General features: G+C 32.7%; 2 protein-coding genes and 1 long non-coding RNA gene across 5 annotated transcripts in view; 1 reads left to right on the top strand and 2 right to left on the bottom strand.

Annotated features, from left to right (window-relative positions):
- Positions 1–2,627, bottom strand: part of LOC144835303 (neuronal acetylcholine receptor subunit beta-2-like) — a 51,776-nt gene extending 49,149 nt beyond the window's left edge. For both annotated transcript variants that reach the window (XM_078690384.1, XM_078690385.1), the window contains exon 1: positions 2,142–2,627. In XM_078690384.1, coding sequence (XP_078546510.1) covers positions 2,142–2,196 — 55 coding nt within the window. In that variant the 5' untranslated portion in view covers positions 2,197–2,627. The remainder of the gene's footprint in view (positions 1–2,141) is intronic.
- Positions 1–15,184, top strand: part of LOC144835307 (uncharacterized) — a 67,729-nt gene that overhangs the window by 45,334 nt on the left and 7,211 nt on the right. The window lies entirely within an intron of this gene.
- LOC144835304 (neuronal acetylcholine receptor subunit alpha-6-like) lies at positions 6,411–14,095 on the bottom strand. Its single transcript, XM_078690386.1, has 7 exons — positions 13,759–14,095; positions 10,744–10,883; positions 10,285–10,329; positions 9,180–9,289; positions 7,772–8,581; positions 7,429–7,606; positions 6,411–7,171 (listed from the first exon to the last, which is right to left on the bottom strand). The coding sequence occupies exons 1-7, from the start codon at positions 13,811–13,813 to the stop codon at positions 6,968–6,970; spliced, it is 1,542 nt and encodes a 513-aa protein (XP_078546512.1). The 5' UTR covers positions 13,814–14,095; the 3' UTR covers positions 6,411–6,967.

Raw genomic sequence — 15,184 nt, 5'->3', positions numbered from 1 at the left:
AATGATATAAATTAATTAACATGTGTTGTATGGAAGTAGTAGAAGTATTTGGTAGCATTATTAATATTAGTTAGGTTGCAGTTAATATCCCATATATTACAGAGAACTTCTTTTTGGGATACCCTTATTCAGAGGACACTCCTATTAAAGGAGCACTTTGTTTGGTGGTCCTCTTAATTGGGGAGTTCTACTCTATATAAACCTAAATATCGCATACAGCAGTTACGTAGCAATGTACGACCGCGTGCTATTGAAAATTACGCGGTCAATTCTAACCAATCACAAGACCAAGCGGCCACTTAGGACGTCAACAAACAAAATAAAAAACATACAAGGCCAAATGTAACGTTACAAAATCAATATCAAAGTGTTCTCATTACTGTTTTATGTTATGTAATTTTAGTAGCAAACATTCAAGGACTTGTTATACGACTTGTACAAGGTACGACACCTTCTTATTGTCGAGGCCTAAACGTTTATTATATTCTGTTACATACACGTTGATTAGCAATATTGTGTATGCTGTTGATATTGATCGTGTCTTAGTGGCTCTTTTGTTTCCGATCATTCAGCTAAGATGATGTCTATTGAAATGCTCTTCTTGTATATTTCAATTCTGTAGATCAATCGGGAGTTATTGTGTTGTGTGTCACTTTCAAGCTTAATTGTCTTATACAATTATTTATTAAAGTATTAAGTAATGTAGAACCGTGGTGTCTAAACTATTGTGCAATTGGCCAGGAAGAATTGATGCTGACCGTGTCTAGTATTTATATTACATATCATTGACTATACTATCATATTCGTGCGCATACACTTGCGCATCATACATTTACGGGTCTATAGCCTTTATACTATAGGACCGCATATTTACATATAATTCTCCATACTGTATATCAACATATGGCATAATTTGTCCAGTATCAGGCAAATTCTGTCACATGTGTATTATTTGGCGTATGATCTATATAATACAGGTGTCACATGTGATACATATGTACTGCTGTATACATAATTTTCCTATGATACTGAAAAATTAATTATAGTATCGAGAATTGGCTAACGTATTATACGTCTATATGGATTTTGCTGGAACCGTAATTAGTTGGCAGCGTATTCGCCATGACTAATTTTTACGAGTAAATTGCAAGAAATATGATCTATACATTAAATTAGTGATAACGTTAGAAAATGTTTGTTTTACTTCAATCTTTTAATTGCAACCTAAGTGGTTCTGTTTAAACGTGATTGTAATTATTGTTTTAGCAATTACATTATTTTAACATTTAATAGTTACATACTATTATTTTATTAGCAGTGTTATAACAAAATCATTAATGTTTGAATGTTATACTAGGTTCCTAATACGCCATCTAATTATAAATAACCTTTGACCCGAATACAGTATTTGGTCTCTCGCTTGTGATTGGTCACATCACGTCGCGTGTACGTTCGTGCGTTTCGTCTTATAGATATAGCTAGTGGATAGGCCTAATAATATTTGTTATCGTAAAATGTTGATATCAACAATTTTTGCAGGAGTTTTTAAACAAACACTAAAATAGCAATATTTATTTTTGATACTGTACTTACACCCTGCGTGTAGCTATACTGTATGTTGTAATAACTACAGCTACATACACAGTCGTTGGTGTTGTTATAACACCCTGCATGGGCTGGCTATTCTGAAGCCAAGTTGTTTTTTTTATACCTTTGAGTTTAATGTACATAATTTGCACGGCCTGGATTTACATTCTGGTCAACTCGGGACAAAAGAGCGCAGGTTCTTAGTATTGCGAACCCACAGTAACATGTAGGCCTAGTATCGATCTTCGTATTAAATCCTGGTGTTGCTATGTCACCACCCCGTTATAATTGCCCCAAGGCGGGCAAGGAGAGAGGGAAACCCGCTCCAAGCTCCTAACTTATAAAAAAAACATTCTTTGTGTATAAAATTAGTATATTCCAGAACAGCATTCACTGTTTTAACCACTAACTAATGGCCTAAACCATCTTCATTTCAACAGTCTTAATCTGCCACAATTTTATTTATTATTAAATCATTTTAATTCTTTCACGATACTATCTGAAACTATTGTTATTCAAACGAAATTAATATTAATAATTAAGTATAAACTTACCTGCTATAGTTACCAAAACAATATAATAGCTTAAATTTAGTATCGTCTGCTTCATCTTCGTTTCCCGCGCAGTTTCCTTGTAAGGCTAGTGTCCGTTCACACACGTAAACGCTTAAAACAACCCCACTGCAGTCTGTTCAGACGAAAAACACTATATGTTATATATTTTCTGCAGTTTCCTGGAATGTTTTTACCTGCTCATCATATCTATAACGCGAATTGTCTCACTGGTGAAATACATTGTAGCACAGTATCCAACATCGTCTCCTGTGGTAACAGCTGCCCTCTGGTTCATACCACGACAGTTGACACACAATAAGTAAACCAACGCGTATCACAAAATCTTCGACAATTATTTTCAGGCTAATACATTAAATAATGTAACTTGTGTATAATTTAACGCCGACAACAACGCTTTAATATACGTATAGTTTAATGATTTAAAACGATTCCAGCGCTGGTATAACCGCTGTGTATATCATTGAATGTGTGAATGGTAGGACACGAACTGTACATGTTACGATGTATGGGGGTGTCCTTCACAACCAACCTCAACCATTTGAAATAGCGTGATCTTGTACACAACGGTAATAGACAAGACACAGGTGAATCGTAATGAAAAGCGTATTGTCACCGCCGTCGGCAATACGGTTGTCGGTCGGCATTTGGATAGGCCTTTAGTTAATGTGCTTGACCCCAACAGAATGTATATTTGCAACAAGAAACACAAATGTATATGCGTTACAAAGCGATAGTGTCTAGCTTAAGCCTGAAGATAGTGGAAATGTTTGATACAATTTTTAATACAATTTTCTAATACTATTTCAGTTATTGCTTGGTTAGGACGCAACGTAAAGACCTATACGCAACGTAAGTGATTTGACCAATCACAAGCAATGGATCATCCGAACTGTCGCTTGTGATTGGTCAACTCACTTACGTTGTGCCATACGTTGTTGCGCCCTAGTGGAAACCAAACATACACTGATATTTTTACTGAGTTATAGCTACTGTTCCATATTTAATTTAAAATGACCTGAATAATGACTTATTTAAAAAAAAAATCTATCGTATCGTTTTTGATGACACTTTTATTAAACGCATACAATAACAACTAAGCCTAAAGGTAGCCATGTTGATTACATAAGCCGCACTTAAGAGCTCTTTTGTTATTACAATTCTTCTTAACCTTTCTTTCTTAAATAACGGCTTACCTTGTATGTATACACTCGAGTCTTGTTGACTCGAGATTAGTCTGTTCTTATGGAAAGAAGAAAAACAAGTAGGTTTCTGGAAGATTTTAAGCATCTTCAATTAAAAGTTAGTTCATTTATTTGGTGGTAAAAATATAAAAACAGGCAGAATATTTTGTAATTTAGGCGTTGTGTCAAATTTTCTGTATTTTAATTAGAAAATGTTATTCATATTTTTTTTCTTAACATTAGTATAATGGCCTATGCAATATGCTACTGACAGAACTGAAAGATTTTCTTTATACGTTTTTAAATTTAGGATTGTTGACTTTGTTTAGTTTACCATTATTGTCTGAATGACGTGATATCGATCGGTATACAATTTAATGACATAGCATTAACATAGAATAATTATACAAGGAAATAAATACAACGAAATTTACGTATTCTTTATCACCTGCAGAAACATTATCTGCTGTTTAGCATTGTCGTCGTTATTGGCATTATTCCTTTTCACCATCCGTCGGTCATATAAATCATAATCATCATCATCATCATCGTCGTCATCGTCATCGTCATCATCATCATTATCATCGTCGTCGTCGTCACCATCATCATCATCATCATCATTTTCACCATCATCATCATCATCATCATCATCATCCTCATCATCATCATCATCATCATCACAATTATCACCATCATCATCATCTTCATCATTATCATCATCATCATTATTATCATCATCATTTTCATCATTATCATTATCATCATCGCCGTGTCATTAAACACAGAAAAAAATAAGGAAACGTATATAAACAACTTCGATTAAATCCATTATCCTCCGGGCCTACGTGACTACTGAAGAAAAAATAGACTTAAAATAAAGCAGATAACAGTCTTGAATCATGGAGTCTATGGTTCACTATACTAGGCCTATTTATAAAAAGAATTGAATGCACCCCTTGGCAAGTGAATCGATAATCCGATTAGCTCCCAATCATAATTAAACTAATTAGGTTAATGTTGGACGATCCAGTGTAACATTTGAAAACGGTTATGTAGTGAGTTTAAACCCAGTGTCATTCGGATCAGTTCAGGGATTTACATCTCCTAGGTAACAAGAGGGGAGATATATATTGACAAGAAACACATATTGATCACGTGAAGTCTCATTATAGTATTTACTTTGGAGTGATCTGTTTCTTATTTATTGTTGAAAAGATTACTGGGCCTTCATTGACAATACAGTTGTAGACAATAGGCCCACTTTCCATGTTAAATTCAATTCACATTTATTTAGTCATCGTTTATAATTATAATTATAAACGATTTGACATTGTATAACCGAGAGGTATATCTATATACAAAGCAATATGTATTATTATTTTTTTTTAAAGGATTTTCCTTTCCATTCCAACATAAAATGTTTTAACTTTACTTCGGCATGTAGAGTAAACGTCGATATTAGCAACTTTGGTTTATGTAGACAGCAGTGACAAGTGGACCAATTTACTCAGGTGTTACGCGGAAGAATATTCCCAGTACTGAGATTTGTTTGTTCGAGCAAATATTACAAACTATAGCTTCGTGTCCAGAACACGTTTAACGAACACAAACATCAATTTCAAGCGAATTGTTATTGATCTTTCTTGACGTTTGGTAGAAACAGTTGCTTTGAAGGAGTTTTTTGTTTGGTTTATCCAACAATCGAAAAAGATACATTAATTTTAACTAATGAGTCGGATTGACATCAAATTATTATTACACCTTCTTCGGTGATGCACACTAAAGTGCACATGCCATGTCATGGCTCTGTTTACAAACGTAGGGCCTATTCATTATAGATATACCTATTTCTTACTAAGAAATTTCGTTTAATTAATTTAAGAAGTTTCGGCCCTAATTAACTTTTCCGTGTAGGCTTAGGTTTCTTATGATGTGTGATTTCAATTGTGCCTAAATAATTGAAAGATTATAATTATGTGTTCTGTACAGTAGGCTTTCAAAATATGTAAGCCTAAAATCAGGGATGGATTAGGTTTGTTTTAGTGGTATTTGCACGAATTGACCATTTGCATATACCGTTAGAACAATACAGGTAATCTATGATACTTGTTGTAAGGTTCATTAGTTATCCCATTTTACATCTCCCATATCGGCTGGAGTTTGAGTATGCATACAGGATAGGACCTAAGTTTACCCCACCAACGTACAAAATTTCCTTTGCCACAACGTTGGTGGCACAATTTAAAAACCGTCACGTCAAAAATATGAAAATAATACATTTCAAAATTCTATTATAATAACGATTTTAAGTAACAATATATTTTCGGCTTCGTCGATTCACATAATAAGACAGGATTAAATTTTCTACATTTATGTAATTAACAAAATGGACATAGACGGCGGGATGACTTGGTCTTAAACAGCTGAACAAAGAAATCAGCAGTAGTAATTAACGTTATACTCGGCGGTCGCTAATTAACAAATCTAATTTAAGAATGTTGATAATCTTGCCTATCTGCGCCTCTACTTTCCCCGCAATAAACTAATGGGGTAAGATTAAATTTGTGTTTAATTAAATATTTTAAGTATTGACACGGTACGTATAATTAATGAGGTCAGTCTAATGTCTTAATGTCCAAACTTCCTCGAAGGAAGAAAGATGCCAAAGTAAATAGTTGAATAATATTAGAAACTTGATTGAGTCGGTTTTAGTGGGGTTGAGCCGATTCGAGTCGGGTTGAGTCCGTTTGGGTCGGTTTGAGTCGATTGAGTCAGTTTGAGTTGATTTGAGTCGGGTTGAGTCGATTGAGTCGGGTTGAGTCGGTTTGAGTCAGTTTGCGTCGGGTTGAGTCGCTTTGAGTCGGCTGAGTCGTGTTAAGTCGGTTTCAATCTTTGATGAGTAAACAGATAATGTGTTGGTCAATAGTTGGTCACATGTTCATTCTGTTTTATTGGTTATACTATACTGTAATAGCTTATAATGTCTGTTTGATGTATTTTGATCGTTCTGATTGTATGATAGTTTTTACAACATAAACTATGACTAACTACTATAATGTTACTGACTTTAACTTTATTTAAAAAAAATCACCACAGAAACACTTTGTATGGTTTTTGAAATGTGCTCGTTTCCGCTAGCTGTCGAATGAAAATAAATTGACAAAACAATATCAGAATTGAATTAGACAAGCATGTAAAAAATGAAATGGCTATGCTAATGCTTGGTTCTCACTAAGACACACTGACGTAAGTAAATTGAACAATCATGACGCGATGGATTATCAATCCCGTCATCATTGGTAAACGTAGTTAAGCGTGGTCCCCACCAATCAAATTGACCAATCACAGTCGACAGTTCGAATAATCCATCGCTTGTGATTGTTCAAATCACTTGCGTTGCATCCAAGTGAGGACCAAGTTCGGTGAAAACACTTTTTTTGGAAGACGGCATACGTCATTTAAAGAAAATATTTACATACGGTTTATAGGATCAACCTTAATTAAAACAATATTGCCCTTATTTTTAATTATTGTTAGAAAACGTTGAGAATCATTTATCTTGCATAACTTATTTTCTGGTATTACCATTTTTATTAGACTAAACTGCATTTTGCTGCTGCTTCTCTATATAAAGTCCTCTTGTGTAAATTGTTTACTTTCTAAAATAGTTGGGTTTTCGTGAACTGACGAGCCGTGTGCATCCGTACCCTCCCAAAACACCGGCGGTCTTAGAAATAAAACGACAGTACCGATGTTGACTGCGATGATAAACACCCACAGAAGCAGACGATCTATTACCAGGCCTACAAACCGCCAATCTTCTTCAGACTGTAATGAAGAAAAATTTGAAAATTCAGTTAAGCTCTGTCTACACTAATTAGCTTGACGTGTGTGTACCAAAATTATGGTGATATGACATCATCATGTCCATATATATGGGGCATATCACATTTTTTGTCACATAAAGTTTGATAGTGTAGACAGAGCTTTAGTTAACATTGGAAGTGTATGCTTATCTCACAAAGACCCCAAACAATAATATATTCTATTATTATTCCAATGATTTGACGTTAAATTGATCTAACCTGATCAATATCATCGGCAATCTTTAGTGTTTCTTTGATGAAATTTATTGATTGTAAAAGTTCTTTCCATTTTCTGCTACGTGGCCTCCACTCTTCTTTATAAGCAGGAGCTTTGGGTTCCTGGACTTCAATGTCTTCTTTTGATGAGGGCGTCATAGCAGTATGATGAATCGTGTATCTGTGTTCAAAATAAAGATGTTTTATTTTATTTTAAGCATGTGTTTACAATTTATTATTAACAATTTGATCTATGTTTCAACTTACTTGTTGTACGATGTTTTATTTTTATTTTAAGCATGTGTTTACAATTATTATTAACAATTTGATCTATGTTTCAACTTACTTGTTGTACGATGTTTTGTCTTTACCGGATGGTACCAAGTAAGTCCGCTGTTGCATTTTTGTATTCTTGTCTCTATTTCTAATTGTTGTGTTTGCCATACACTCCGGGTTTGGCCGTTTCATACATAAAAATCGTGGCAGAAACTTCAGGAAAACAACACGAATCCAAAGGGGCATTTCATGCGTTGTTATCGTCCGAAAATGGAGGTTTATGGTCACCACGGTTGCTATGATGGATACGCTGACCATCGCCATTGTGAAAATCATATACTTGGCAATGAGTGGTATTGTCTGCGAAGTTGGCGGAATTATATCGGGAATGAGAAGCAGAAACACGATCAACGCAAGAAGTACAGAAATACACAGTGTGATCTTTTCTTGCGCGTCAGATGGAAGGTAAAATGTGAGGATACTCATGAAAGAAATAAGAATACAAGGTAGAACTAAAGTGATGATATAGAACAATGGATTCCTATGAAGTATTAGGTTGAAAGTTAAGTCAAGGTAAATTTCCACACAACATGGATATTTCAAAGCGTTCTTGACGACTTTGCTTTCAACAATGTTCCATTCTCCATTTGGTCGGTACTCGCGTTGCTCTAAGCGATCTGACATCGCAACAAGATCTATGACGTCACCGCTGTATGTCCAACTTCCAAACTTGAGAATGCAGAGCTGTTCGTCAAACGGAAAGAACTCAATGTCAATGCTACAAGAAGACCTGAAGATGGCAGGAGGACTCCACTCAACAGTTCCGTCGTAGTTTATTGTAGCGAAGTTTGACACTTGTACGTCGTAGTAGCCCTCGGCTCTAAAATGATAAAACAATATTAAGTTTCTGTATGTTTTCTAATGTACAATAAGAAAACTTACTTTCATAACATCATAATTACATAATAATTGTTTGCATGGCGAATAAACAATAGTAATAGTAGTTAGGTTTGCTGTACACCATCGTGTTTCTGAAAAAGAAGTAAAGTAAGGTTGAGGATGTCGTGACGTCTCAGTTGCCTCAAGAACACGTTTATAGCATTCTCTAAACTTTACTTTACTTTACTCCCATTTTACATACTAATAATTGCAATGTAAACCAAAATATCAATTCAATTTAATTCAACTTCATTTAATCATGGAGGCCCATTTATTAATTTATGTTTCTGTTCATATTGTATTATATTGTGTGAAACAATAAACTTGAACTTGAAACTTGAACTAGATCAACACATGGTTGTTCTTCCCTAGAGCCGTGCACAGACAACAAAAATACAAATGCAATTGTTTGAAAATGTTTTTACTATATTATGTACATTATAACATAAATATATATTTAAAAGTTTATGTTTAAATTATTGATTTTAGGGTCGTCGAAGATGATGTCATGAAACAACTAGTTTTAACAATCTCCTTACGTGTTATACAGCACAATATCTGGTTTCCATAAACTATCAATTGGTAGATGTATTTGTCTTATTCCTTCGAACTTGTCTGGATCCCAAGACAACTTGTTGTCAACCCATCGCTGTAAAATAAATATGACATTACAATGATCATTCATCAGTCACCATGAGCAATTAGTTGGAACAGATTGTCACCTTATCTCACTAGTTTACTTAAAACTAATTTGGAAGTGTAGTGAAGCTGAGCTTGGTGACTAAACTGCTTGCCTTCCAATCCCAAGGTTCATGGTTCAATCCTGACCTAGTGCCAGACTTGTAACTCACGACTGCTTAACTCTATTCCATAAGCCTCTAATGAGACTTAGTTTACAAACAACTGTCAGACAAATTGTTTCACCAACATTTTAAGTTGTGTGTATCTTACCAGGGAAGAGTTAAATTAATTGTTTAAATAAATTGTAATTTAACTCTTCCTGATCTTACTGGCTGTTGATAATATCAGCAGTACCCTGGTATAGTTATTCAATCAATTATATTGCATGCTTAGCCCAACTGCTTATCAAATAAGACTGTTCTTCAGTGATTATTATTTCAATTCATTTAAATTATGGTTAATTACTATGTTGACCTATGGACAATTTAATTATTGTACATTATGAATGTGGCACGTACAAAACAGTTGTGTGGAAAAGTAAATACAACTGATTCAAATAACATGACGTGTGGTAAATTTAATTATTAAATATGTACTGTCACTCCTATAGCTATAAAACTAGCAATAAGAACATTGGATTTTATTACATTGTAATATATGTCTATATTAACTACAATAAAACTAACAATTTCCAAATTTCACATTAAAAAAATAGTTATATCCAATACGGAAGTATTACTTAAAATGTATCTAGTGAAGAGTATCATTCAGTCAATTTTTTAAATAAAAGCAATTTGTATCAACACAAACTCATTTATTTGTCATATTTTACAACATTAGTATTGTCCATAATGTTGACGTGGCTCTTGATCTCTAACACCCATACGTTACAATCATAATCATACTCATCAATGTACTACAGTTACTGCCTTGCATCTATTTACATCTAGTGGATATACTTACCTCTTTTACCCATACACTTGTTATCATAATCTGGTTCTTTTCATCCTGCAATGTAATCATAATAAAAACATTTAAGATAAAATATAAATCTGGATGATCTAAAATATACCAATTATGTTGAAAGCATCATTTTTAAATCGTGATATTTATTTAAGAACTACGCGTATGGGGACACAATGAGAACATTACACTTTCTAAACTAGCCTCATCGATTTATCCCTGATGAAAGAATATTACCCCATAGGTATTTCTCTCTCTCTCTCCCCCCTGCTATTTAGCCTTTTTCCTATAATTAATTTTGCATCACAATTGAGTTCCAATACAATTCAATTATTTAAAACTTAGGCCTTATGATAAATTCATTTTGGTTCAATAAGGTTATCTCTCCAAATCAAATTAATCAGTCAGTCACAACTGATATTACCATTCATCCATTGCACAGTTGTTATATATACTTACAATGTCGACTAGTTGTGAAAGTTGAAGACCAAAATATACCGTTAGCGTGTCATTGTTGTTAACAACAGGCCTCACTAACTGGTTATAATTGGTCATCAATTTGATGTATAACCTCTCCTGGCTTTCTGAACCGCTACAAACTGAAACAATACATGAGGAAAGTAGTATGTTGTAAGCCTAAAATAGATCATAGGCGAAAGCTTTTCATACATAGAATAGGTCCAAGACGTTTAACATTGAATTCATTACATAATGCATCGTATACACTAATACGTTATGATGATTAGGATAATAATTGCTGTAACTCAAATTATTTTTATTTTCAACATATTTTGAGAATTTGACTTTTCGGAATCTGATAAAAACTGAGTAAGTTCTTTGATTGAGTAAGATGTATAATGAAGATTTCTACAACACAGTCTGTATATAGCCTAGCTATTGTGATTAATCTATTTATAAAGTTTTTGAAAACTTGTTTGTTCTTTTCTTGACCTTAAATTCTTGAAGGTAATCATTGATTCCACTAAACTAATAAGTAAACATGCAGAAAATAACATTGTATCATTGATGCAATCTAATTAATACAACCTGATGATTACAAGTGACGTAATGCATTGCTTACATTTACAATCAGGTTTTCTGTTGAACGTGTGATGCTGATAGGGGAACTTTTTTAGTCTGTTTATTTACCTATTACAGTATAAGTTACAGTATCCTATTGAAAATTATAATTTGTTTAGCATATTAATGTCTTAATGTATATTTTTTTTATCTTTGTTCACCACCACCTTTATTCAATATTTCATTACATAATTTCTAAACATTTTCTACCTTTTTTCATTATTTTCTGTTTCCCCCCTAATTAATATCATAATTTTAACTTTATTATCATACCATTAGTAAACATTAGCATTCATTTAGTATTTTTGTTTTCTGAATTACTATATTAATGTATATTGCTATGATATATTAATTGCTATGATATACGAGTTTAAAGGCGTTTTTTTTCTATTTGGTGGGGTGTCCCACATTTATACTCATAGGCATAAATATACAGACTAAATAAAATAGGTTAAGTACACTATCAGTGTCTAACTAATATCTCTTGTTATCTACCATTATATTCATTTTCTCTTATAATTTTTAATTCATACAAACATTCCTAAAAGATATGTTAGTTTCTTTTCTACAGTATCCATCGTATCCAAAGTTTAAAAGCGTTCTATCTTTACCTAACTCTTATCTTTAATTTAATTCATTTTCGGAATAAAATAAGTTATACCAAGTGTAAAATCTAAAATTGTATAACTATCGGTTCAGTTTATTATTCAACAATAAGTAAGTAAGTTAAGTAACATATCAATTTACTTATGTGACGTGCCAGCGGTATCGCATCAATATCGTGTGTAACGAAATCCACTGACAATCCGTGTAACTCAACAGTGGCAGATCGATACAAGTAAAACGTTTCTAAATAGGGCCTTAAGACATTTATCAATAGAAACAAAATGCAATTAATATGCACAAAAGATAGATCCGTTCGCACGAAGTAGTTTCACCAACAAAAGATATATGTATTAGTATATATATAGGCCTAGGCCTATACATACTTTATTTCTGAATAATTATGACGGCAAAAGCACCCCATAGGTGGATGAAGTAAAAAATGATATTTCGGAATTCGAATAAAAACGATCGGAAAAGTAATAATTATATATTGCGTATTGAATTCAGGAATTCATAATCATTAAAAAATGTTCCTAAAATAAAAGTATACATAAAATCGATTTATACGCTTCGTAGTCATGTATACCCTAACACAAATATAATTATTTTTTTATATAGTTATATTAGGTACGCATAATTATAGTATTTCTCTGGTAATAATCTTGATTTGTGTGGACTGCCAAGGTTATCAAGTGCATAATAAAAGCATTGATCATGAAAACAATAATACATACTATATATACAATCAATACTGAACAAAATAAACTCAGCACGGCTTCTTATTTATTGCTGTACACACTGTATATCATCGTACATTTATTTATACAGTATATAGTAATAATAGAAATATATGATATTCTCATGATTTTTTCTTACAATATTGATTATTAATTATTTCAGAATTCGAAATATTATGTACGAAAAATTGTACGTATCCTTATCTGTACATATTTTACAGTACTGTGTATTTTACTTTATGTTTTAACATTTTACTGATTTTATTCTATTTGTATATTAAGTTGCCATGAGAAAAACCAGTTTCAAATTTTTCGTTGATGAACTATTTGACAATAAAGTTATCTTGTATCTTGTACGTATACGTATCTTTGTATTCATAAAATACGTATACTATTACGTATCATTACGTGTATCAATGTCGTATCAGTACATATTACGAATCTTTGTACGCATAAAATAAGTATCTTTGTACGTATGCTATTACGTATCATTGTACGTGTATCAAATGTTGTATCAGTACATATTGCGTATAACATACCGTACGTGCCTTTATACGCATAAAATACGTACCTGTGTACGTATACTAAACGTATAACCAATACATATAGTATACGTATATGTACATATCATTGTATTTATTATTTGTGAATACCATCGAATTTTGTCATGTTAGAGATCTACTATAAGCTGCATGTTCTTTACTGTAAGTTCAAACGCCTAAATCATGCCGTTTGTATACCCGTACAAGTTATAATTAATATAATTTCTGTCAGCGCCTGAGGCAATAATGTAAAGTAAGATGCCTCAATTTGATGTCACAAGAACGACGTTAATCACCGTTAAACAGCCGTTGTATCAAAATGAAAGCATCCCGCCGTACGTACTTCGTTTATTTGATATTCACTTTCTTGCGCTTTGTTTTTGAAAATTATATACCTATCGTGATCGCTGTTACGGTCAAAGGGAAAAGACCTATAACTAAACTATTACAAAACAGATAAGGTTAGATAAATAGATGGCCAATGTTAGAGTACTGTACTTTATACTTACCTCCAACCAGGCAAGTTACAAATGTAGCGAAGAGGGTAATACAAGATGTTTGCATATTGATGATGAGACGTCGTATCAAAATGGTGAACTTCCAGATACCATAGGCCTATTCCTTTGCGGTTTGTTTTCTATACTATTTGTGTTGCTATTTAGTACTGTCTTGACAGTCTCGCTAACGTATCTGTGTATTGTCCGGATACAGTACCTATTGTCGATTATCGATGACAAGTAAATCGGATTGTCTGTGAGATTGTAGCATTTGATTGGTAAAGTCTTCGATACGCATGAATGCACTTTTTACCAGACGATAAAACAAGAGTATCTCGATAACGTTGAGATCGATATTATCTAATTTGATAGCATTTTCAACTTATGTTATTTGATATCAAGAGGTATCACGTTCATGTTGTGTATACACTTTAAAACAATTTGTGCATTTTACGTAAGATAAAGAAACTTAGTGCTTAAAACATCAGATCAATAGATCACTTCCAGCAACAATAGTTATATCACGACAAAATGTTTAAAATTTAAATACTTAAAACTCTAGTATTAGTAAATACTACCTTGGAGTACCATCGGAGTAATCCAGAATAAATGTAACAATCCCATAGTGTCCAATTCACTGACCATTATTAAACCGTAATGACTAACCCATTCTTAAATTGTCCACATCGTAACGGTAATGCTTTGTTTGACAATGGGGTTCTCCAGTTTTTACATAGTCGTGAGCAGTCGTATTTTTCCGCGTGACAACATGCATGCAGCGTCACCAGACTAGTCGTTGAGTCAAAAAACATTGTGCGCATGCCCATAGAATGCTGATCGTGCGCAGTATTTAGTTTTAACTCTGTGTATTAAAAAAGGTGCTAGTGCAGACGTAAATTTTATCACTCGGGCTAAATAATTTTTTATTTGACAAAAAATCCAATTAAAAAAACTAAATAAATAATCAAGTAATATATTTAAAAAAATGCAAAAACATATCATTCGGTATTTTTATTTTTTATTGCTAAAGCACAACACATAACAAGAATAACAAATGAAGTTGAAACGAAGCAAATGTAAACCTATAATAGTACTTAAAATACAATCTTTGGACATTATATAAAAATACACACATTTATAAAATACGGATAAATACATTTTAATATTATGTATTGTCCCCCTGAAAAATAATGTTTTTAAATTATTTTTGTTGAATATGCCATTTTAATGTTACATAATAGTTATTGACTTCGACCAAAAATTAAATCGAAAAAAAAATTATTTACATGAAAAAACAGGAATTTAAAGCAAAAAATGGTCAAATTGGCTGCCAGCCAATAGATTTTTGGTTGAATTTAACCATTTATCATGTTATTTTATAAGTGAAACATTATTTTTTTTCCGGTTTTTTTTCTACGGAAGTGATTCACTTTATTAA

Source organism: Antedon bifida, chromosome 2 (genome assembly GCF_963402885.1).
Source record: "Antedon bifida chromosome 2, ecAntBifi1.1, whole genome shotgun sequence".
NCBI classification, from domain to species: domain Eukaryota; kingdom Metazoa; phylum Echinodermata; class Crinoidea; order Comatulida; family Antedonidae; genus Antedon; species Antedon bifida.
The sequence above is the reverse complement of the archived record's forward strand: the minus strand, read 5'-3'. Positions and strand labels throughout refer to the sequence as shown.

Excerpts from the sequence above, each read along its gene's own strand:
- LOC144835304 (XM_078690386.1), bottom strand. The coding sequence starts at position 13,813 with ATGCAAACATCTTGTATTACCCTCTTCGCTACATTTGTAACTTGCCTG. Across the intron at positions 10,884-13,758 it reads TGTAACTTGCCTGGTTGGAG|TTTGTAGCGGTTCAGAAAGC; the intron begins GTAAGTATAAAG and ends GTATTGTTTCAG. Across the intron at positions 8,582-9,179 it reads GATATTGTGCTGTATAACAC|AGCCGAGGGCTACTACGACG; the intron begins GTAAGGAGATTG and ends TTATCATTTTAG.